At 36.3% G+C, this 25,207-nt stretch overlaps 3 protein-coding genes across 4 annotated transcripts in view; all 3 read right to left on the bottom strand.

The window, feature by feature from the left end:
* LOC139119492 (conserved oligomeric Golgi complex subunit 3-like) overlaps positions 1 to 25,207 on the bottom strand; it is a 57,344-nt gene continuing 32,137 nt past the window's right edge. For both annotated transcript variants that reach the window (XM_070683343.1, XM_070683344.1), the window contains exons 21-22: positions 24,139 to 24,237; positions 1 to 2,759 (exon numbers count right to left, since the gene is read on the bottom strand). In XM_070683343.1, coding sequence (XP_070539444.1) covers positions 2,730 to 2,759; positions 24,139 to 24,237 — 129 coding nt within the window. In that variant the 3' untranslated portion in view covers positions 1 to 2,729. The remainder of the gene's footprint in view (positions 2,760 to 24,138; positions 24,238 to 25,207) is intronic.
* LOC139119478 (glucose-dependent insulinotropic receptor-like) lies at positions 15,310 to 18,882 on the bottom strand. The gene has a single exon (XM_070683318.1). It carries the CDS (start codon positions 16,476 to 16,478, stop codon positions 15,399 to 15,401), a length of 1,080 nt encoding a protein of 359 aa, XP_070539419.1. The 5' UTR covers positions 16,479 to 18,882; the 3' UTR covers positions 15,310 to 15,398.
* Positions 22,950 to 24,126, bottom strand: LOC139118746 (uncharacterized). Its single transcript, XM_070682171.1, has 2 exons — positions 24,108 to 24,126; positions 22,950 to 23,662 (listed from the first exon to the last, which is right to left on the bottom strand). Exons 1-2 carry the CDS (start codon positions 24,124 to 24,126, stop codon positions 22,950 to 22,952), a joined length of 732 nt encoding a protein of 243 aa, XP_070538272.1.

The raw sequence follows: 25,207 nt of genomic DNA, 5'->3' as shown, positions 1-25,207 counted from the left end.
TTCCTTGTTGTATAGTTTTTATTTACTAATCATTTCCCTTGGTACAGCAATATTTTACAGAATTCATATCCCCAAATTCCATCACTTACTTCTACCTCAGAAATAAAGAAATTTATATTTACATGCTCCAAGAGTCTCTGAACCACATTTATCTACAAAACTTCCATTGCCTTGAAAGTTAAAGACATTACAAAAATAACAACAAAAAGGCCACTTGCTCCTCATAGTACTGTCCCCATTATCCAATAAGTATGTGCCTACAAGAAGTAAATTTCACAGTCATTGACAAATCTGAATTTAAACCTTTGTTTACAAATATGCTAATTTATGCAATGTATATGACACTCAATTCTTTTGCCAATCAGCTATGTTCAGCTATAATTATATTGATGACAGCAACATTAGATATCAGAATCTTACATCTGTGCATAAAAGATCAGGTTTTTTCCTTTCTTTGGTAACTGGACAGTCACTGAAGTATGATGTGGATGAAATAGCACCCTGGACCAATCTGCATATTTTATATCAATGATGTGTATACATTTGCATAAATTACATTTCATGAACAAACACAAACATGTAGCATAGCTTTCACCATTTTTAATACATATGACAATATTGAAGTGAAACTGTAAATATTAAATCTCCTTCAAGGGTGTTACATATGCTTGTTATATTAACTTGCTTTCTTTGACAATGACAGCAACCTGCGTCACATGAGACCAAGCCCCAATTCATTTCCACTTTTAGATCAAGGAACTGCCTGGAGTTACAGATTTCAGTTTGCTTTTTGCACTCAAAGCAATTTTTTTAATGTCAACAGCTTTGCAAACCTGTCGAATCAATTCACCTTTGATCCTTCACCCCACTTTTATTACATTTGGTTCAACCCTAGGCTTGAAAACAATAGGACCATACCATAACTCTGGTATTACAGGGTGGTTCTGGGTGATGACTTTGCCTTGGCTTTGATGTGCAAACATTTCACTGAAAATTTACAAATGTCAGTCACATTTGAGTGAGATTCTCACTTTCCATGAAGAGAAGCGCCCAACATTATCTGCAAATTATGATAAAAAATGTGAAACAGCCAATCAAAGGGACTCATTAAAATAGAAACAGCCAATCAAAGGGACTCATTAAAATAGAAACAGCCTATGAAAGGACTCATTGAACCAGCAATATCAACTTACTGATTAGAGGTTGTGGAATTCTTATTTGAAAAGGATCCTCATCACTGAAAAAACAACGGTGGCGAGTATTGGACTGTTTCCTCTCACAGAACTCTCGTCACTATGACGAAACAGCTGAAAACTTGAAAGAATCATGAGAACTCAAAAATCTTCTTTGAGAAGGACAGTTGTGAAAGCTTTACTCTTCTCAATGTGACTGTCTAGTTATCAAATTAGGGAATTAATAGTGAGATATCATGTAGGCAGTTAAAAGGCTTTATAAGACACTTTAAAATAATGTATGCCGACTTTGTCACTCAAATTATAACAATAAAAAAAGACTTGTTATGGAAGTATCCACTGTAATGTGTATCTCTGGTACAGAACAAACTTTCATGTCCATTACTATTCACTGGATCTAAACCTTTTCACCAAGATAGTTTGGTCTAACCCGATTATTTTCTTTGGTGAAGTAAGACCTTTGTAATGGGAAATAGGGTTGAACAGATCCCACTGCACACACTGGCCCAACTTGAATGAAAGTATGCATTTGAAAATAGCTAAAATTACCACTTGAGGGCGCTATCGATGGTGCCATGAACACCACTCATCCGTAAATTCTAGCCTGATGCACCAGGTCCAAGTGAGTTGACAATTATATCATATACTCAGCACAAAATACTGCAATTTGACAAGGCCTCTAAAGAGACCCTTATATTGAGTGCATCATCTATTGGTTGTACCGATACAATATGCTATAATGGAGAGTACAATGGGCATTACAATACCACATTAGCTTAGTAGCAAACACTTGGTGTTCTCTTAGCCACTGAGCCATTTACGAAAAGTGAACTCCCTGTTCCAATACTCTGTTTTTTCATGGTTTATAAAGAATGCTGAGTAAATGAATTGAAAAGGACCAGCATTTCAAATCTGTAACATGTCTTGTTAAGTTGACAAGCCTGCTGACAAAATATGGTGTTAGAAGATACAGAGACAGATTTTTAACAAAATCGTGAAAGGATATTGCTTTGAAATAAAAACTAAAACTTGCAGATAGGCAGATATGATCTGTGAAAATAAGCACGAAGTTGATGTCTAAAGAAATTTACATATCTTGAATGTCATGCTAAATTGACATACTTAATCACCAACTTAAAACACCCTTGCCTTTGTTTTTGTCCTATTTTTTAAATAAATTTCTCCTTCTAGTTGTACAAAATGTCCAAATTTTGTCAAAATTACTCAGTAACAAAAAACAGGAAAACCAACCCTATTTTGTTCAGTCCACGCCACCAAAACATGCAAAAATCTTTATTGGTTATTTTGTATCAGGTGATGATCACATGATATGCTAATAGGGTACTGCAGCAATATCTTTAGCAATCACATTTTCTGTGAATGAACCAATGGGGCACATGGAATGTTGTGGATCTTGGGGACGTCAAAGCTACAGTTGGAGATGGCTACTGTTATTCCCAAATCTGGTCTTCATAAATATTTTGACCGTTCTAACACTGGTAGTTGAAATCAGAGTACATTCACAGGATGAAGTCTTCAATTACCAACAGACAATAACAGGTTTACCTGTAAAAAATCAAACATATCATAAGTATTTTTGTCTACTTTGCTGTCAACTCCATGAGTCTCAGATAGACAATCAATATTCCCCTCTTGGAAATAAAAATCCCTCAATAGGTACAGTGTATTAAGCTAACAGTGTAGAAATCAAAACACAATGTACACAGTGTAAGCTTACAACGTAGAAATCAAAACACTGAAACAGACAACATGAAACTTATCAAACATTCCACATTTGTCAATACTTCACTGTGAAATAATTCACACATGTTGCACTCCAAGTCTCCATTCATTGACACAAAGGTTACTCTGTTTTACTCAATGCTTGTTAGTCCCCACGGACACCGTCCGGGGGGACTTATAGGTTTGGTCATGTCCGTCCGTGCGTGCGTCCGTCTGTGCGTCCGTCCGTTCACGCAGATATCTCAGATACGCCTGGAGCGATTTCATTCAAACTTGGTACATAGATTACTTCATATGTCATACATATGCACGTTGATTTGTTTTTTGATACGATCCAATATGGCCGCCAGGCGGCCATTTTATTACGATTTTTTCATGTACAGAGCCATAACTCAGGCATATGTAAACCGATTTTATTCAAATTTGGTACAAGGACATTGACCTATGTCATACATATGCACATCAATTTGTTTTGTGATACGATCCAATATGGCCGCCAGGCGGCCATTTTATTACGATTTTTTCATGTACAGAGCCATAACTCAGGCATATCTCAACCGATTTTATTCAAAGTTGGTACAAGGACATTGACCTATGTCATACATATGCACGTCGATTTGTTTTGTGATATGATCCAATATGGCCGCCAGGCGGCCATTTTATTACGATTTTTTCATGTACAGAGCCATAACTCAGACATGTTTCAACCGATATTATTCAAAGTAGGTACAAGGACATTGACCAATGTCATAGACAAGCACGTAAATTTGTTTTGTAGTGTGATCCAATATGGCCACCAGGCGGCCATTTTGTTACGATTTTTTCATGTACAGAGCCATAACTCAGGCATATCTAAACCGATTTTATTCAAATTTGGTACAAGGACATTGACCTATGTCATACATATGCACGTCAATTTGTTTTGTGATACGATCCAATATGGCCGCCAGGCGGCCATTTTATTACGATTTTTTCATGTACAGAGCCATAACTCAGGCATATCTCAACTGATTTTATTCAAAGTTGGTACAAGGACATTGACCTATGTAATACATATGCACGTGGATCTGTTTTGTGATACGATCCAATATGGCCGCCAGGCGGCCATTTTGTTATGATTTTTTCATGTACAGAGCCATAACTCAGACATGTTTCAACCGATTTTATTCAAAGTTGGTACAAGGACATTGACCAATGTCATAGACATGCACGTCAATTTGGTTTGTGATACGATCCAATATGGCCGCCAGGCGGCCATTTTGTTACGATTTTTTCATGTACAGAGCCATAACTCAGGCATATCTCAACCGATTTTATTCAAATTTGGTACAAGGACATCGACCTATGTAATATATATGCACATTGATTTGTTTTGTGAAACGATCCAATATGGTTGCTGTGTGGCCATTTTGTTACGTTTTTTCATGTACAGAACCATAACTCAGACATGTATCAAGCGAATTTATTCACAGTTGGTTCAAGGAGATTGACTTATGTCATACATATGCACGTCAATTTGTTTTGTGATACAATCCAATATGGCTGCCGTGTGGCCATTTTGTTATGATTTTTTCATGTACAGAGCCATAACTCAGGCATATCTCAACGATTTTATTCAAAGTTGGTACAAGGACATTAACACATGTCATTAACACAAGTCAATTTGTTTCATGATATGATCCAATATGGCTGCATGGCAGCCATTTTGTTACAATTTTTTCATGTCCTTAGCCAAAAGTAGGCACGTCTCAACTGATTGTATTCACCGATTTTATTCAAACTTAGTAAAAGGACATCACAGACCAAATTCATGAAGAGGACTCTATCCTCTCTGAGGACTTGTAATCAAAGTACTCATTAACAAGTGGGGACTGTGTCATCTACGATGACTTGTTTCCCATGGACTCTCCACAAAGTCTTGGTAAACTATAATACCTCTGATCAAAGTCTTGGCAAATTATTCAATACCGCTGATCAAATTTTCATAAATAGTGAATTTGTTTAAGCTTATTCCAATTTCCATGGTTGCTATGATACAGCACCATTCATGATGAACACATTTAATAATTCAGATCTGGATATACAATTCAATGAATTACTTACAACGCACTTTAATAAAGTTATTAATTATTTGTGATCCAGGTTTAAAGATTATTTAACTTGGGACTTTCCTTCTAAACTTATTCACAATAAAAAAATCAATGCTCAGAAAATCTGAAATTAATTACATGTACTGCAAGTCAAATTGTTTGGGTGTTTACATAGACTAGAGTATTGCTATGGGTGATCAGTATGATAGTATTCTGTTACTATTGCAGACATCAATAATTTCTGACTTCACAACATCATTAACTCCAAGGAATATAAGTTCCAACAGTTGAGATCCATGGTTGTTTTACAAATAGACAGCCCCATTGATCCAAACCACTGGACACTGATTGCCTTCAATGGTTTAACTGAACTTGGCTCACACTGTGAACAACAGTGCCAGGATACGCTTTATGTGTTATTATTGAAACTGTCTTACAGACTAAAGATTAGGGCAATAGTGAATTGCAACACGGACTAGGAGACAAACTTTATTCCTCTATGAGCTGATTTATCAAAGGGATAAAGTCAATCATTTTTTCTACAATATTTTCATGAATTTTGTTTGATATGAGACGCTGTTTTATGTTGTTTGACATGTTAAAAGAAATTAGTGAATGAATGGGTTGACCATGCATAACTACCGTCATGGTTTTATACAATATAAATAAAATCATCAGCATAAAGAATAAACGGTCTGTACCATTAAATCAAGCGAGGCCAAGAATTCTCAGTGCTGGCAGCATGAGCATGTGTAAACAAAAACTGAAACATCATTCATATAATTACATGCCTAGAGATCAAGAACACAGCTTTCCAGTTTGGGCCTGGAGTTTGGTTTCCATTACTGATGTTGTTTGTTCCATTTGTATTTTGATTGTCAGCAGACCGTGACAACAAATCAAGTTCTTTGATATCCCATTCTTTACTACAAAATGGCACATTTTTGTTATGGACATTTCACGCCCCTACAAACAGCAACAGTCTCAGAGTGGAGGACAGTACTCAGAGTCTTGAGTACAGAGGTATTGTTTTCGCCTCGTTTGTACCTTCATGTAGATTTGCCAAAAGTCTGTGGGCATGTAATCATTAAAACAGAATAAAATGAAGGAAAACTTTAGCAGACTGTTGTTGAGGTGATTGCGAAATTGACATAAGCAGTATACTTCAGCAAATTGCCGCATAGATTGTAGGATGAACGCCAGTGATTGCTAAATCTTAATGTTAATGTGAATGTTACAGGTCATCTAGTGATGTCATTGGGCCATCTTGGTACAAGCAGCTGTCGACAGTCTACCATCAAAACAGTAACAGATGATGTCAGTGCAAATAACACACCTACTGAAACAATCAGCTACTATCTATACTATTATCTATTTAAACAAATCAGAAAACTCATCTGAGAGTAATTATCCCAGATTAACACTAAACTCTACCTTGGAAACCGATAAATCTGATACATTGTAACAAGGTCTTAATGTCAGCTGATGACATCACTACAGCTGCCTTGAACACAGGATGTCCTTGCAGCACTTGTATTAAACTAACAACACATCAAAATTCACTGAACACTATGGTATGCTTATAGATATTAACAGATCTAGAGATTCCCTGTGGTTTGGATACTCTCTGATGTGATAGAGGCACCTCACAGTGCACACCAACTCTGATGTGATAGAGGCACCTCACAGTGCACACCAACTCTGATGTGATAGAGGCACCTCACAGTGCACACCAACTCTGATGTGATAGAGGCACCTCACAGTGCACACCAACTCTGATGTGATAGAGGCACCTCACAGTGCACACCAACTCTGATGTGATAGAGGCACCTCACAGTGCACACCAACTCTGATGTGATAGAGGCACCTCACAGTGCACACCAACTCTGATGTGATAGAGGCACCTCACAGTGCACACCAACTCTGATGTGATAGAGGCACCTCACAGTGCACACCAACTCTGATGTGATAGAGGCACCTCACAGTGCACACCAACTCTGATGTGATAGAGGCACCTCACAATACACACCAACTCTGATGTGATAGAGGCACCTCACAGTGCACACCAACTCTGATGTGATAGAGGCACCTCACAGTGCACACCAACTCTGATGTGATAGAGGCACCTCACAGTACACACCAACTCTGATGTGATAGAGGCACCTCACACTGCACACCAACTCTGATGTGATAGAGGCACTTCACAGTGCACAACAACTTCACAGTTACAGAATCACACAGACTCCACAATATGTACATTGTCATCTAAAATTGGTGACTGTATGTGACACACTGCAGACGAAATAGGTTTTTTATTTTCACTGACATCAAATTTTCCAAATCTTAAGATATCATTAGTATATGCAGTACTTCAAATATGAAAAGGGTAGACTATTTTGATGACTAGGGAAGATCAAAGCCAGCTCACACAGTTTATTTGTAAACTACAATCATGGTAAAGTCTCCACACATGATCAGTATTGGTAATGTCAGTAAACAAATCATAGAACTTGAAAAACAGAAATACAAACACAGTGATTGACTTGTTTGACAAGTTCAAAGATGGAGACACAAACAGAGATGAACAGTCTGATATGGCCATAGTCAGACAGTTCTGCATAGTACACACTAAACATTCAAACACCAGCAATATCATATAGACATACCTCAATGCACCCAGCATGTGAAAACATACATTGATAATTTGTGCATGTTTTAACTCTTTAATATAGAAAAGCTTACCAGTTACTGAAATAAAGCGATACAATTTTCGTCTAGTAGGCTATGCATAGAAACAAGTGAATTGAAAGCAATAAAACTGAATATTTGAACAACCAATGTATGGAATGGAGGATAAAAATCATGAATTTTTCAACAAGTACCGTGGTAGATGTCGACTACAGGTGACTGATGATGTATTGGCTCCCACAATCCAACATTGCTAGCAAGATTACAATCCATAAAATCATTACCAGTTGTCACAGCTGTAAAAAATGCTCTTCAAATTTGAAAGACGGATGATATTGTATGTAATCTGTTCAATGAGACCGAAGATGTATTTAAACAAGAACTAACAGAGGCTGGCTTTCAAAATGACCAGATCAGCTAGACAAAGATGGATATAAGGAATCTGGGAAAATTATCACTAAATAAGTCATTATTATTAAATATACCTAAATCTCTAAGCAAACACATTCATACTATTGTTAATGGTTCTGTCAAATTCCTTGACAACTGTTTCAGGTACTTTCTCTGAATTATATGTTGATAACGAGAAGCCATCAACAATATCTGCTGATAATTATTTTCTAAAGTAGCGTAATAACTTACTGGTATAACACAGTATTGAAATGGAAATTTGTTTCTGAAAATAAGTCAGTCTCAATGACAATGATACATTCAGTTTCAATGACAAGAAACATTCTATTTTTATTGTAAAATTTTATGAAGGGTACCATCAAATTGTTCAGTACATGCATTAAAAAAATACCATTGGCTAATTGACACAATGATTGTCTACTAAGACTTAATGGGCTTATTGTTGATAAAAATATTACAACCCCTCCAGTGTTTTCTTCAGGTTTCTCACACAAAGGGGGAATGTTCCCTGTGGCTTAAATACTGAGGGGGGGGGGGGGGGGAGAGGGGGAGACTGGAGACTTTAACAAATTATGCAAATTCAAGTTTTGCAAATTAAGGTTTTTAAGGTATCAGCAAATTAGGGCTTGGAAAATTTTGGGGGAAAAAACAATCCGAGGGGTTGTGTTTGAAAAAAAAATTAAGCAAAAGATGGCAGAAAAAAATAAAAAAGATTGCCATCAGATGTGCAGTTAAAAATAATGTATGGACAGTTACTTTGTCTTTAATTACAATTGTTGGCAATGCTCTCAAGGCGTCCCATTTTATAACATCTTCAATTTTCTGCATGTCCTTCAGGCACACCTTTTTTTATACATCTTTCAATGTTTATGTGCCATAACATCTTTCATTTTCCGTTCAATTTTTGGTCACAACAATTTCATAACATCTGAATTCATTACATTTCATTTCATTGATGCCCTGATTTGACTAATATTTCAACTCATTTTGCTGTTATTAACATGTACCAAGTGTTTCAGGTTTTTGCTCTTGTCCTTCTAACATAGAAAATGTTGAATATACCAGAAGCCTATTCAAATCGTTCACACTTCATTCGCATCATTTTTAAATACAGTGTTGTACTGTTGAGGCAATTAAAACTAGTTGATAGTCTTTCATTTCCAGCAAATCTTTCTGCAGATTGGATGCTAGCATCATTTTAATGTGGCTAGGCAGATAGTGTGTTATTTCAACAATGTGATGTTTTACATCATAGGGCAGCAATCAAAGTGTGGACTGCTATATACTCTGTGTTTATCAATATCTAGAGATTTCATTGTGGAGGGGGTGGGGCATATCACATGTTTGTATTTATTTTTAGGGAAACTTTGTTTGTATAGGTGAGGATTCATGAAAATTGTACACTCTGGATAAAACATTGCCCCTTGAAAAAATCAGTGAGGCAGAAATGAAGTGACATTGATTATGTTGACTGCACAAACTGAAAATACCAATGGCAATAATCATTGCTTCTAGTCCTAACTTTATGAATTTATTCTACCGATAATCTGAGAGACAGTGGCTTAATTGCAAGTTGAGGTATCTTAACTAATGTGCATTAAAGGTTAAAGTTACGATACGTATATCAGCTTGATAAAGCACCTAATACCATAGCCATACTAGAGTCTCAGCCTAACTGTCTTTCGATATGTAAACCTTAGTCAAACCTTAGTATACATCTTTCACTTTGTCAATGTGCTACCTTAGTCATAACAAGGTTTAGAACTAGTAATCTTCCCATCATGAGTTCAGTAACTAGTAATGACTTGTATTCCACTTCACCCTCCCAGTAACTAGTAATGACTTGTATTCCACTTCACCCTCCCAGTAACTAGTAATGACTTGTATTCCACTTTACCCTCCCAGTAACTAGTAATGACTTGTATTCCACTTCACCCTCCCAGTAACTAGTAATGACTTGTATTCCACTTCACCCACCTCACCCTCCCAGTAACTAGTAATGACTTGTATTCCACTTTACCCTCCCAGTAACTAGTAATGACTTGTATTCCACCTTCACCCTCCCAGTAACTAGTAATGACTTGTATTCCACTTCACCCGTCCAGTAACTAGTAATGACTTGTATTCCACCTCACCCTCCCAGTAACTAGCCATAACTGGTATTCCACCTCACCCCTGCTAATGATGAAGCTCTGACCCTACTCACTAAACCATGTAGTCTAAAAAGGTTACTGGTTAAATCTATTTCACGAGCAAAGCTCAAAGCAATGTAGCAAATTACACTTGACAAATTACTGCACTGTACAGTATTTAACATACCAGGTTATATGTCCTGAACTACTTTGTTCAAAAACCAGTTTTTGAGCATTCACATTCAGGACTGTCTGTCTCTGTTCATGATCTGGGTATTTTAGCTGTTAACCCTTTGAACCTGGCTGGGACATAAATGTCCGATGACGTCATAGAGTACCTGGGGGTCAGGGTGCAAAGGGTTAAATCCTTTCTATTTCCTTCAGTACAAGTCAAAGCATTTACCACAGTATACATCAGTATTGTTGGCTAAGCTGAGAAATGTAGAGCTCTGGACAAGCTTAGAGGCAAGCTTTCACGCCAATAAATCCAAGGAAAGTCAAACAAGCAAGGCAAAAAATAAGTAACATTGCATTTACTTAACAAGGAATATTTACCTCCTTAGAGTACTAGCTAGCCTGAATTATTGATAAGTTCAGACTTGCTTTCAGAGTTTCAAACTCATTAAATTGGAGTTAAGAGAGACATGAGAGGGAAAACTTAGCATATCAACTCATACATGTTACCAAGGAAACCAAAAGTGAAATAATTTATATCAAGTTGTGATTTGACCATCAGATGTCTGACAACTTGTAAAAGGTCAAGAGGTAAAGTTGTTTGATTCAGTTGATATAATTTCATGGACGCAAGGAAGCACTTTTCCACATTATTTTGTAGGTTTTGGTTCTGAGTGAGACACCAACTTTGTTTTGTGTGAGATACAGAGTTATTTAAGTAACTAAAACATGCTGAGCCATTGATGAGGAGATTGTCAGAAGAGTACCGAGACAGTAACATTTGTAAATACACTACAAGTGTTGTCACTACTACAACATGCTAAATGTTAAAATACTCAATGTAATTGTGTATGAAGTGTGAAGACAGTGGCATGATCTGATGAACAAAATAGAATATATCAACCAATGCCAAGACAGACTGCTGGTGATATGGCACGGTGACAACCAATGCCATGACAGACTGCTGGTGATATGGCACGGTGACAACAAATGCCATGACAGACTGATGGTAATATGGCACGGTGACAACAAATGCCATGACAGACTGATGGTAATATGGCACTGTGACAACCAATGCCATGACAGACTGCTGGTGATGGCACGGTGACAACCAATGCCATGACAGACTGCTGGTGATGGCACGGTGACAACCAATGCCATGACAGACTGATGGTAATATGGCACGGTGACAACCAATGCCATGACAGACTGATGGTGATATGGCACTGTGACAACCAATGCCATGACAGACTGATGGTGATATGGCACGGTGACAACCAATGCCATGACAGACTGATGGTAATATGGCACTGTGACAACCAATGCCATGACAGACTGATGGTAATATGGCACGGTGACAACCAAAGCCATGACAGACTGATGGTAATATGGCATGGTGACAACCAATGCCATGATAGACTGATGGTGATATGGCACGGTGACAACCAGTAATTATGTACACTGAAATAACTCTGAAATCTTGAATCAAAGACAAATATTCAAGTGTTGTATCACAATCGTCTGTTATGTAACAGTTTTGAAGGCCATCTGTCGGTCAATTGATAAAGTCCATCGACTGAAAATTTATGAGAACAAAAAGAAATTAACCTGTCTCTCTTTTCATTGATGTAAAAAGAAGTTTAGACATAGGACCATAACAACGTACACAGACAGACTAGACTGACATATGTACTCAGACAAACTGACATACGTATACAGACTGACATACATATACAGACACTGACATACGTACATAGACAGACATACGTATACAGACTGACATATGTACACAGACTGACATATGTACACAGACTGACATACATATACAGACACTGACATACGTACATAGACAGACATACGTAGACAGATTGACATATGTACACAGACAGACTGACATACGTACACAGACAGACTGACATACGTATACAGACAGACTGACATACGTACATATGACTACGTACATAGACTGACATACGTACACAGATAGAGTAACATATGTACACAGATAGACTAACATATGTACACAGACAGATTGACATAAGGTCAACTCATAAATGAAAGACGGTGACATCCCTTTTCCAATATGGAAATGTCAATCTGTTTGTGACAATGCAGTTCTGACTAGACTACCCTGTAATTTCTCTGGCATGTTTATGAAAATAGGCAGAGAGAGAGTTTTACTGCACACCCAATGAACTGAATTACAATGCAGGATGAATTCACACAAGCACAGACTTTACAATTGTGTACCTGCATTTATTTTTTAAACTTTGATGACAAACCTTTCCAACATGCCAATCATTCCAATGATAAGTACTTCACCGATATCTACCAATATCACCATGGCAACACTGCAAATATCTGAATATATGATGAATTTTTCAAGATGCTACTTTTACAAAACACTTAACTTGCAATACCTGTATGTGACCTGCCAAGGTTTTTGTTTCTTACAAAAAAACTAATCGTGATTACATTTCTGACACAAAACATTGATTTTAAACCTGGAGGTTAAAATGCTGTAATTTCATAAAAAGCTGGTTATTATTTTCTCATCATTAAATCAATTCATCTGTGCTAATATAGTTTATCTGGTAGAGTCTCTGGTCTAAGAATAAATTAATAAAGTCATAGCAGTACCATTAGAATTTTACAGCACATTTATAAATTCAACAGAATTTAACTTTTAAAGTGTTGACAATATTCATTTTTATTTGTACAGATTACTACCATAGATGATTTTACACTGGTTTTAATCTACACTCAGACTGTACAATACAACGCTACATTATGTGATGGATTCTCCTATAGCCTGGTACTCAAAGCATTGGATAGGGTCAGCACTCACTGGATTTTTGCACTGCTAGGTAAGCAAAGTAATACGGTGAATATGACACAAGCTGCTGTCCACATTCTGATTAACTTTGTAAAGGGGGAAAAAAACTTGAAAAGGATAATGAGTACAAAGACTGTCATTCTTTGAGAAACCGTACGGAACATATCCATCACTTGACAACATAGAGAATACATCTATCAATTGAAAACATATGGAAAAAATTGTATCTATCATTTGAAAGCATACGGAATACATCTACCACTTGAAAAAAGGTAATCTGGAAAATATTAGCCACTTCATTTGTTCAACCACTAATATTAACCAAGAAACATTTAATCAGCGACATTGGATTTGATTAATATTTTTACCAGTTTTGTTTTCTTTTGGCTTCTTCAAAAAATCTGACCACACAATACACTTTTAAAAGCCAAGCTTTGTTTAATCATTTACTGTAGAGTTTTTTAAGATGCAATGATAGATATTATGAGATCGACTCATATAACTTTGCTTTTATCATTTCTACTGGTGCCTGAAGACTATTATCAATACTTTTAAGAATTCATAGTTCTAAAATTATACAAGTACTTTCATCATCCATGTTGACATGACAATAGTTGTGACATTGACTCTCACACGATGAACACAGATTATAAGAAATTGAAAAAATTCAATTCCTTCATAAAATTGAATTTTATTGATATATTCATGTATACATTAGCTGTCACAAAACTGCCTTCATCATAAAATACAGGTTTCTATTCAGTTCTCTTTTCCTTTCACGTTTTGAATTTGAGCTGTACAACTTTTCCATCATTGTAAGAATATTCATAATAAGTAGAGACAAAACAGACTGATTGATATCAATGGATTTATACTACCCATAGTATTATTTGATCAATGGCTTTATTTTGACCAATGGCTTTATTTTGACCAATGGCTTTGTACGACCCATGGCATTATTTGACCAATGGCTTTATTTTGACCAATGGCTTTACTTTGACCAATGGCTTTATTTGGCCAATGCCATGAGATGATTTTTAAACTTGTGGTGTATTTATATTCTAAATGTTACCATGGAAACAACTGTATCTCCATACTACCAGACTGAAGGGCTTTGATTATTCAAGATTTAAGAATACAGAGCAAATATCAACCTATCAACTTAAAGTATTTTCATTTTTTCATCAGAAAATTTGATGCACTTGTCTGATGACAAATGAATTTTACTGATGCAGTGACTTCTAAGAAATGCAAGATGACTTGAGACGGCATACCAAAACACGATTCAAAATTACTATGTTCTTAAAATACCATACCAGAAACTTAATTTCACACATTACTTTAGTGGAGGGTGGCTACATGGAGGGATTGTGGTGAGTGGAGGGACTGTGGTTTATCAAAACTTGAGAGAACTAGCAGAATTGAATTTTTTGGTGATGTTCTATCCCTGCAGCAACTTTGAACTTGGCACCTTTGTGCAATTTGAATCAAATACTATTTTTCCCATACTAGAACAAGGGGATACATACTGTTCACAAGGTTTTCATGATAATTTTATCACATTGACACATCTTCCAAATGTTTTGCAAACAATGCATACAATTTCACATTCATCACAACTTTTTGCTGAAGAAACTGTTGCCCAGAAATAAAGGCAAAGTTTGGAGTTAAATGTGTATAAAAATACCAATACTAAAATAATACTAATACGCTAAAATGTGATGATGAGAACACACTTAATTTTGGGTGCTAGTGTTTCTACACATTGCATTTACAGGGACAAAGTTGGCCACTTTTAATGAATTTTGTTTGATACGAGATACTAATTATATTGTTTGACATGTTGAAAAATACTGAATAAATGGGTAGCCATGCATATATTCGATCACGGTTTTAGACAAGATATATGAAACCATCCCGAAAATGAATTAATGGTCATGACCATTAATTCATTTTCGTGATGGTTTTGTTTATAGTCTCTAAAACTGGGGTCAAATATATGCATGGCCACCCATTTATTCAGTATCTTTCAACATGTAAAACAATATAAGTAGTATCTCGCATCAAACAAAATTCATGAAAAATGACCGACTTTGTCCCTTTAAATATTAAACTGGTATTAAAAACCCAATCAGCAATGTTCATCATTGATGTAAGAATTCTCTGTTGAAATTGCACTACGGCGGTGCATCTGAGAAACTGATGAGATACTGCATTCTGATGCAACACTGGGACGTCCTCGTATCCGTGCAAGTTTCTTCCGACATTTGAAGCATAGTCTTTCCCTAGCTTCTTTATTCCAGTAGACGTAGACCCAGGGATTAAAAGCTGAATTGCTGAATCCTAACAGCAGTAAATAATGAAGGACATACATCATCTGGCAATCTTCAGCACAAATCAGCGTAACAGTCAGCGCTATAAAAAATGGCAGCCAGGTCAGAATGAAACAACCAATCACCACTGCAACAGTCTTGGCGGCTTTCAGTTCACGGGCAAGTTTCATCTGATTGACGTCTTGCATTGCTCGTTCAAGATCAGCGATCTGACGCGAGTGTTTGTGAGAAACTGAATAAATATGTGCATAGAAATAAATCATGACAATGAGTGGAGGCAGAAAACCCAGACATATGAGTAGAATTGGGAATCTTGGATGAAGAACTGTTAGGAATGAACAGTAACCCTCATAAATATTATTTCTGCTGCCAATGGTTGGAATAAAGCCAAGCAGAAATGCTGCTGTCCATATACCAATGACCAGTACAATTTCCCGAGTTCGTGACATCCTTTGAATATACTTGAGTGGCTTTGTGATTGCCAGGTACCGATCATAGGCAATGACAAGGATACTGTAGATACTGGCTGAACAGGATGTGATGATCAAGTTTATTTGAATCAGACATCCAGCTTGGGAGTCGGTGTCTATTCCAATCAATAACAGTGAAAATACACAGACAAGTCCAACAAATAGATCTGCCACGGCTAGGCTGATGACAAAGATGTAGGATGGTCTGAGGTATGCCTTGTTGATGCATATTGAAACCAAGATGAGAATGTTACCAGAGAATATCAAGACAGATTCTAGTATGAGGATGACAAACATGATAGTATGATGAACTGTCCATGATTCTTCATCAAGAGGTAACTCCAGGGTGGCATTTGTCAAATTTGTCATGTTTCTTTCAAAGATGGGCAAATCAAAGAAATTTCCCATCTTTCCATCAGAGTTTTGTAAGTTGTAACACTGGGTTAACTGTATATAAGATGAGTCTGCTCACTGAAATTGTGACATAAATCACTGTACAGAATGCTTTTGTTGGCTGTTAAGTGCTACAGTAAAGTACGCACTGTACTGTGACACTTCTAGTCTTGTCCATACGTCCACATCAAAGACATAATGCTGGTACGCTGACTCCCATGTTACTGGTTTCCAATGCCAATCTGAATCTCAATTCACAGATCCATAGAAAGCTTTAGAATGAGAGATATAGAAGCTCAGCAGCTTTCAAAGAAATGAAAATACTTCTAAGTAAGTACAGCTGTGCCTTACTGGTCCATTTTTATATTCCAAAGCAGGATTGGTTTATCAGGTGATATAGTAGTCTACAGCTTGATGGTTACACTACGGCATCGCATTACTGTGTCTTGGTGTGTTCAATGACGCATGGCTTTCATCACAAATGAACCGTTGGTCATCCTGCAGGGTAGTGTATCTTGCAAAAATTTCACATCAAATGTTTCACGGAACACAATGGCAGGACAGAGAATCAAAAGCAGTGTTTCTGGAGTGTCCAAATCTTCATCCACTGTCATATGAATATCAAGGTATACTGATGACACTATCATACCTTCATAACATGAAGAGTCACTTTAAATGTCTTGCAATACTGACAGCATTATAAACTGACTGAATGAGTCAAAACGGCTATAATGATAACTATCACTGATATGTTGCTGGATTTCAGAACCATGGAGACATATGCAATATCTTCTAATCAATTTCAGACCACTGAATTGATCAAACAAGAGCAAGAAAGCCTCTGTGCGGTCCCCGACATCAATTTCATTCTAATAACAAATATCAAACAAGCTTCTGATATGTAATATCCGACAATTCCAAATCAACTCTGAAGTACACTTCAATTGAAGTAATATGGAATTGGCATTAGACAACTCCCTGTAAGGGGTGATCTAATTGGCTGGTACCCTCCTACTCCTTGCCAGGAGTGATCTGATTGGCTGGCACCCTCCCACTCCCTGTAAGGAGTGACCTGATTGGCTGGTATGATGATTAGTACTCATCAAGTGTGGTGTATCAAAAATTAATCACGACTGGGCAATGTGATTCCCTTGGCCACACATGGTTTCTGGGCATGAGTTGAATAGATTGTTGACAGACAATTGACAGCTATTTATAGCTGAGAGTGACGTGTCATGCACATTACCAGGCAAATTGATCCAGGTTTTTTCCATTGACCGTGTAACATTACAAGTTTGCTGGCATACCCAGTACATGTCAAAATAGACATCTTTTCAATATCAGGAAGACATTTGCTGAGGTTCTAAACATCTAAACTGTAAAAAGCATTTCTAAATGACCATACAGTAAAAGACATTTAAATTGGCTTGATACAGCCAGGCATACTTGACAAACACAATTGAAAAGTAAAAATGAGGAAAATTTAGGAACATGCCATTATCATACATATCAAAATTCGTTTATAAAGCCATCTAAATTGGTGAAACTATTGCCTGCAGTAGATTCTGTATGTTGTCAATGATGAAATATTTAGAAAACTTACAGTACTTTGCAAATTTCAAATCACTTTAAATGAAAACAGTAATTGGAATGGCATAACATCTTACTTAATGCGGATCATGAATGCAGGACAAGTCTATTTTTACTTCATGTATTCCTTGTGTTTCATGTTCACAACTTTCAATCAAACAGAAATTTTAAACCCTGTCAACTCTAAACAGTCTTGTATTCCTGCCAATAACCATGATATATGTTATACTTTATTCTTTTAACAAGGTACAAACAAAAAGTTGTAATGAAGAATTTCATGTCACAGAAATTACAGAATTGTCAAACTACATTATGTTCTAATAATAGTTATTAGTTTAAAACTGGAGCAAATCAGCCGGCCACACTGTAAATACAACTGTAAGTACAACAAACCAACTGGCAACAAACTTACACTCGCTCACAGCTGTTTTGCATGTTCAAATGATTTCAACGCCAACCAGCATACACTGATGCAGCAACTATCACTGGATATTGTGCTGGGAGGAAAATCTGATGAAGTGTATTTGATGATACAGTTATTTGATCTGTCATCTCATCTTTGCCATTGATGTAAATTCAACAAATCCACCAAGGATTAAACAACAAAGCTATCAGATTATAATCTGTTTTGATCAAAACAGTCTAATTTCAATTCAAGCCAAGCCATTCATAATTAAACAAGATGTTAAGCCACTCTTCCTTTCCTTCACCAGGTTTTGGAATAGATCGTTTTTGTACGACACTTCATGGATTTAGAAATATCCTTAGATCCTTTTTGTTCAACACTTGATGGATTTAGAAATATCCTTAGATCATTTTTGTACGACACTTGATGGATTTAGAAATATCCTTAGATCATTTTTGTGCGACACTTGATGGATTTAGAAATATCTTTAGATCATATTTTGTAAGACATTATATGGATTTAGAAATATCCTCAGATTGTTTTTGTAAGACATTTGATGGATTAAGGAATATCCCCACACAGCTTCTCTAGGTCTCAGGACCTCTTAAAAGAGAAGACCGATACATTGAAGAAACCTGAGGCATTTTATGGAGAGTAACAAGAATTTTGTCCATTCTGATATGAATATTGATATAAATTTTGTCCACTCTTAAATGGCTATTTATAGATGAGTTTGTAGCTAATTACATGATATACTATCATCCCTGTACTATGCTCTCTTTGTAGCTAATTACATGATATATTATCATCCCTGTACTATGCTCTCTTTGTAGCTAATTACATGATATACTATCATCCCTGTACTATGCTCTCTCTTTTAGGGTAGAATGCACCTCGGTAACAGATTTTCTGACTCTAAAACTGTCAAAATTCTTTTCTGGTCTACCATTTTTGGAGTTCTTTTTAAAGCTCTTGGAGTAAGAAAATGTTTTACCGTTTTAGTTTTTCAAAAATTGAAAATTTCAATTTTTTCCATCACAGGGATGGCGGCCATTTTGAATTTCAGATACCCATAAATCTTGGGTAATTTGTCTTTCTAGTACCAAAATTTGCACGGTGATCCTTGATTTTTACTCTTGATTTTGAAAGAGAATGGTTGACATATTCCTTAAGGAAACTTTGAGCAAAAGTTTCAAGTCTCACTTTTGAGGCGCATACTAGCTTCAATTAATTTATAAATACAGCATTTTTCTGTATAACTTCTCTGCACTGACCTCATGTATGTATGTTGTTAATGACTTACATTACAGCAAAAACGGAGTCAGCATGGACTTTCTCTTGTGTTGCGCGACAAAATAAACGCAGCCACTGACATTTTTTACAGACAAAACACACAGACAATGTAGCAAATGTTATGAAATCTTTTTCTATTGAAAAGGCGTTCTGGCGTTACTGGGACTTACTTATTTGAACGTGTTGATTTTGTCATGGATGAGTAAGACAAATATATCCATGTCTTGAACAAAAATATTGAAATGAAAAAAATCTAAATTTCAATATTATCGATTATTTTATTCAACTCAAAAACTGAAGCAAGGATTTTCCGTCTTTAGGAAGAACAACTGGAAAAACACACTACGGACTCTAGTAGTGCAGAGAGTTGCGGGGAGGGGGGGACAGGTAGAGGTGTCGGTCAAACAGTCGACGGTGTGCTCGCTGTCATCGGAATTTCATCTGGTTGTTTATAACTGGCGTACGATGATGAAGGTGGAATCAAATAATATATCTAAAGTGTATAATACTGGCATTTTAGATGGCAGCAATCTATATTGAGCTGCTCAATGTGGTGTTTGTTAGGGTGATGCTGTCCCAGTTTCACTGAAGCTACAACCTCGATTGACCAAGGAAATTTGTGTATGTAGACGCAGGAAACATGATACTGCGCCGTTCAAGCTCTCTCTATTTATAATTTACTATATTTTGGTTTTATTCTCAACTCCTCATGAGGAACTTTTTGTACAAAAAGAGTACAAATTGAATCATTTATTTGATTTGTGGGATTGATTGAATAGGCGGTGTGCCTTTGATGATGTTTAGTTTGGGTGTTCTGTCTGAAAAAATGTCTGTGGCTGCATTTATTTTGTTGCGCCGCACAACAGAGAGTCCACGCCGACTCTGTTTTCACTGTAACAGTGTTCATTGGTTTATTCAAGAACAAAGCAAGACAGACATTGTGCTGGAATAACTCTGTGCCAATTGAAGTGCTGGAATGACACTGTGTCAACTGTTGCCAATCACAGAGAAAAGATATAGGATTAGCTGTTTTATTCTGAAAATTACTCTCTTTATTATCAAAATATTTGAAAGACATTTAGTTGCTGTTTGCTGACAATTGTATTCTTAGAAACACACAAGTCTTCATTTTTATTCTAAAATTTTGATAGAACGTTGTTTTTTCTCCTCTGGCAAGTTTTGAATTCTGCTGATAAGGAAAATGATATTCTTGTCTGTGACTAATCCAGCATGAAACAAAGTGCAGACATTGCATCCATTGCCTGCAAGCATAATTCCACTGCCTGGCTGTACTGTGATCTTGGAAAGTCGTGATTAAAGATAAGTCATCAAACTGCAGAGTTAAAAATCTGTATTTATGAACTTTGATAAGAAACAACTCATTGGAAATAACATGTCCACTGGTACATGTGATTAAAGAATTAGTGGATCCTGGCTATTGTAGACTGCTTACCAGGGAAAACGGTCAAAAGAAATGTTAATCCCAGTAATGCTGTAAAGCTGTGTATTTGTATGGATGTTTGATCAAAACTTTTTTCCTATTCAGTTGATATATCAAATGAGAAAAGAACAGAATATAAAATTTGCTATGCTGTTCTGATGTAAATGTGGATTAATTACATATTGAAAGGAATGAAAGCATAGGTCATACACAATGTGTTTAACAAGATGATTATACAGTAATGCTTACATTAAATGACAGATGGCAAGCGTTTCATTTTCTGCTTGATTGAACAGATCTCTGACTTTGTGAATTACAAGAACCAAGCAAGCAGATTCCATCAGATTAGATTATTAACCTTCAAGCTAAATCAACTACTCTATAAACACGTCAGTTTTCATTCCACATCAGTTCTGTGAAACATAAAACACAGGTACGCAACATTGTGAATAAACTCATCAGACATATCCAGGACAACACTAATTAGAGATATTGAACTGGAATGAACACATCAGCAACTCTTTTACAAAATATTTTCTGTCAGTCCTCACAGAGACGGCAGACAAATCAATCAAGTCTTGTAAGGGTCAACCAAATCAATATGCTAACATCACTTGACATTTTTACAACCTTCAGCTTCCGGCTAATGACCACAACACCTCTAATACTCGACTCTTCTTATCCTATTTTTATCCTTAGCTCACAAATTTTGTGTTGCCGTTTTTACAAAGCTGAAGAGGTTGATTGAGGTTCAATAGACCAATGCAATGCTTTCTCACATTCTCCTCTTTCAAACAGCTTTTCAAAACTGACAACACCTTCAACACTAACCATAATGGTGTATGTGTAAACGATTCTATTTCACATATACTTGACACATGAAAATATCAAAGTTCAAAAACAAAGCTTTAAGATAAAAAATAAATTCAGCCGATTTCAGGTGAAAGGTTTTGTTACTTGTTTGAGTGTTGACAGTTTAAAATAATAAAATATTATCTTGATCAACTAGTTTTGATTTGATAAGTTAATTGCTTGCTCTTCTTCTGTGTCCAGGATCACTACTCTACACAAATACAGCTGACAGGTCATTTTTGGTTCCATCAATATTCACATAAATCCAAAGACAAACCAACATTTAAATTATGGCCTGTCTCTCCTTCATATCCATATATCTAGCTGTCTATTTGCCTTTTTTCTCTATGTTTTTCCAATTTCAACAATGTGGCGGTTGTCTGTGTGGTGTATACCTGTTTACTGTCAGTTGTCTGTGAAGCCATCTGCTTATCAGTGAAACTGACATCATAAATTCACCAAGAGACAAATTTTCATTTCAAAAAGTCTTTCAGTAAGTACATTTCATCTAATTGTCTCTCAGTCTCTCTATAAGTCTGTCTGTGTAAGTCTATCTGTCACACTACCTCTCTTTTTCAAATACTCTCCTTCTCTCAGTTGGAATATGCTTTGTTTTACTTCTTCCAAGCAAACAGATATAATACATAGATATATAAAACATCACATTTCACTATATTAACTAATCTTACCGATGGAATTGATGTTAGTGATTAGTTGACTATTCCATGGATGGCCTTCATACTTCCGTTGTTTACACTGATCCCTGAACATATTCTGAGTTGTCATGGTGATATCAATGAAACAGAAAATGCATTGTGCAGCCTAGCAACCGTCATTAGTCTGTCACTGAAGATGACACTTCATGTAACATCCTAGGTACAGGATATTGCGATGTTATCCCTTCCTATCTAGTAATACTGCCAGCTAGAGTGATACTGCCAGCTAGAGTGATACTGCCAGCTACAGTAATACTGCCAGCTACAGTAATACTGCCAGCTACAGTGATACTGCCAGCTACAGTAATACTGCCAGCTACAGTGATACTGCCAGATACAGTGATACTGCCAGCTACAGTGATACTGCCAGCTACAGTGATACTGCCAGCTACAGTGATACTGCCAGATACAGTGATACTGCCAGCTACAGTAATACTGCCAGATACAGTAATACTGCCAGCTACAGTGATACTGCCAGATACAGTAATACTGCCAGCTACAGTGATACTGCCAGCTGCAGTGATACTGCCAGGAACAGTAATACTGCCAGCTACAGTAATACTGCCAGCTACAGTGATACTGCCAGCTACAGTAATACTGCCAGCTACAGTAATACTGCCAGCTACAGTGATACTGCCAGCTACAGTAATACTGCCAGCTACAGTGATACTGCCAGCTACAGTAATACTGCCAGCTACAGTAATACTGCCAGCTACAATGATACTGCTGGATAGAGTAATATTGCCAGATACAGTGATACTGCCAGATACAGTAATACTGCAAGTTACAGTAATACTGCCAGCTACAATGATACTGCTGGATAGAGTAATATTGCCAGATACAGTGATATTGGACTTGTTTTTATCATACAGTGTCAGAATTACCAGTGTGTATAAACATTCTTGTTGTTGTTACTTTCAGAAACTGAAGAGTGTGAGTCCAACTCTCCTCCACCAAAACAAAAATTATATACATCGTAAATGAACTAGGGTGAGAAACAAATTTTTAATGTTTTTTTGTCTTTCCACACACACAATATGAGATCACAGCGTTTCCCATGCAATGTTCAAACACATGTCAAACTTACACATATCACTCCTAGCCTTCCAATGCAGTGATATGATAAAAACTACCTAATACGATAGATCTTCTATGAAACAGATTCAAAAATTTTCTCTTTTCATGATATGATTCTTTGAGCCTATACGAGATAATCACATTTGACCATTTCTGGTACAAAATGCTGATTTCTACACCAACCAACTACTGTATTTATTTAGTTTGAGACTGAAATAAACACCTAGTTGATGATAATTTTGATAAATACACAATTATGGAACACAGACTATGAAGAGAAACAAACATCAAGAGACATACCTCTTCTGCTGAAGGGCATCCGATAATTTGTTGGTCCTCTTCTGTATAATTTTCCATGCTAAGTGTGTTTAATTGTGAAAATGCTTGCTGTATATTGGCCTGTAAACAATCAAATCATTGCAATAAACACAATATAACAAACAAATCAAGGCGATGAATGAATTCATAAAAAATACAGACAGAATGACAGACAATGAGAACACAGGATAATATGTACCTTCTTCCAATATAAATACTTCAATGTTAATAACATAATCTTCATAAAGAGTTCATTCCTCCACAGAGAAAAGCTGCTAGTGTTATTCTACTGTGCACTGTTTCAAGTACATCACTGTTATGACAAAATTGTTATTCTTGTTATTTTATAACTTCCTAATCTAAAAAATCACTTTTCATATGAACAGTTAATGCTCATATCTCTTTGTATCCTTGTGTACCAAACCAGATTGATGTTATTCCTTGGTTGACTGAGATATTCTACTCTGACTCTCACAGTATGGTCCAAGAAATAAAACCGATCAGACTACAAAAAAACCCCCAATTTTTGAGGATAATTTAATATCAACAGAATGAAAGAAGTCAATTTGGCTTTGGTTGAATAGAGTACATGCAAAGTCAATGTACTCCAAAAACTTGAACTTTACAACAAAAAGGAAACCTTGAAATTAATAACGCTAGACTGAGTACAATCAAAATGTTATACAAGCTGTAGGGACTTGATAGTAATCACTTCAGATACAGGAGAGTGCTGAGAGGAAAATAAAACATAAAACACTTGATGTAACAAAGTCAAGACAGTGTATCATGTGACATTGTCAAAATGTCAAGAAGCAAGCTATGTCTACCAAATCGTTGACATTAAAAATTTACCAGTAGAGGATCCCCCTCTCAAGCTTTACCCTTGTAAGTTTTCTTGTTTTTTGTTATAAAACAACATATTACAGCAATCGGCCTTCTCAGATCACAGCTAAGGGCATTAAATTGGTTAATCTTACTGTACGGTATTTCAAAATTACCATATAAGAGGGGGTTAAGCTCTCATTTTTCCTCAGTGAGTACTAAACAGTTT

Source organism: Ptychodera flava, chromosome 19 (assembly GCF_041260155.1).
Source record: "Ptychodera flava strain L36383 chromosome 19, AS_Pfla_20210202, whole genome shotgun sequence".
In the NCBI taxonomy this organism is placed as follows: Eukaryota; Metazoa; Hemichordata; class Enteropneusta; family Ptychoderidae; genus Ptychodera; species Ptychodera flava.
This window is presented reverse-complemented; position numbering and strand designations above follow the sequence as displayed.

Bases quoted from the DNA above. Each gene is read 5' to 3' on its own strand.
- LOC139119478 (XM_070683318.1), bottom strand. From the start codon at position 16,478: ATGGGAAATTTCTTTGATTTGCCCATCTTTGAAAGAAACATGACAAAT.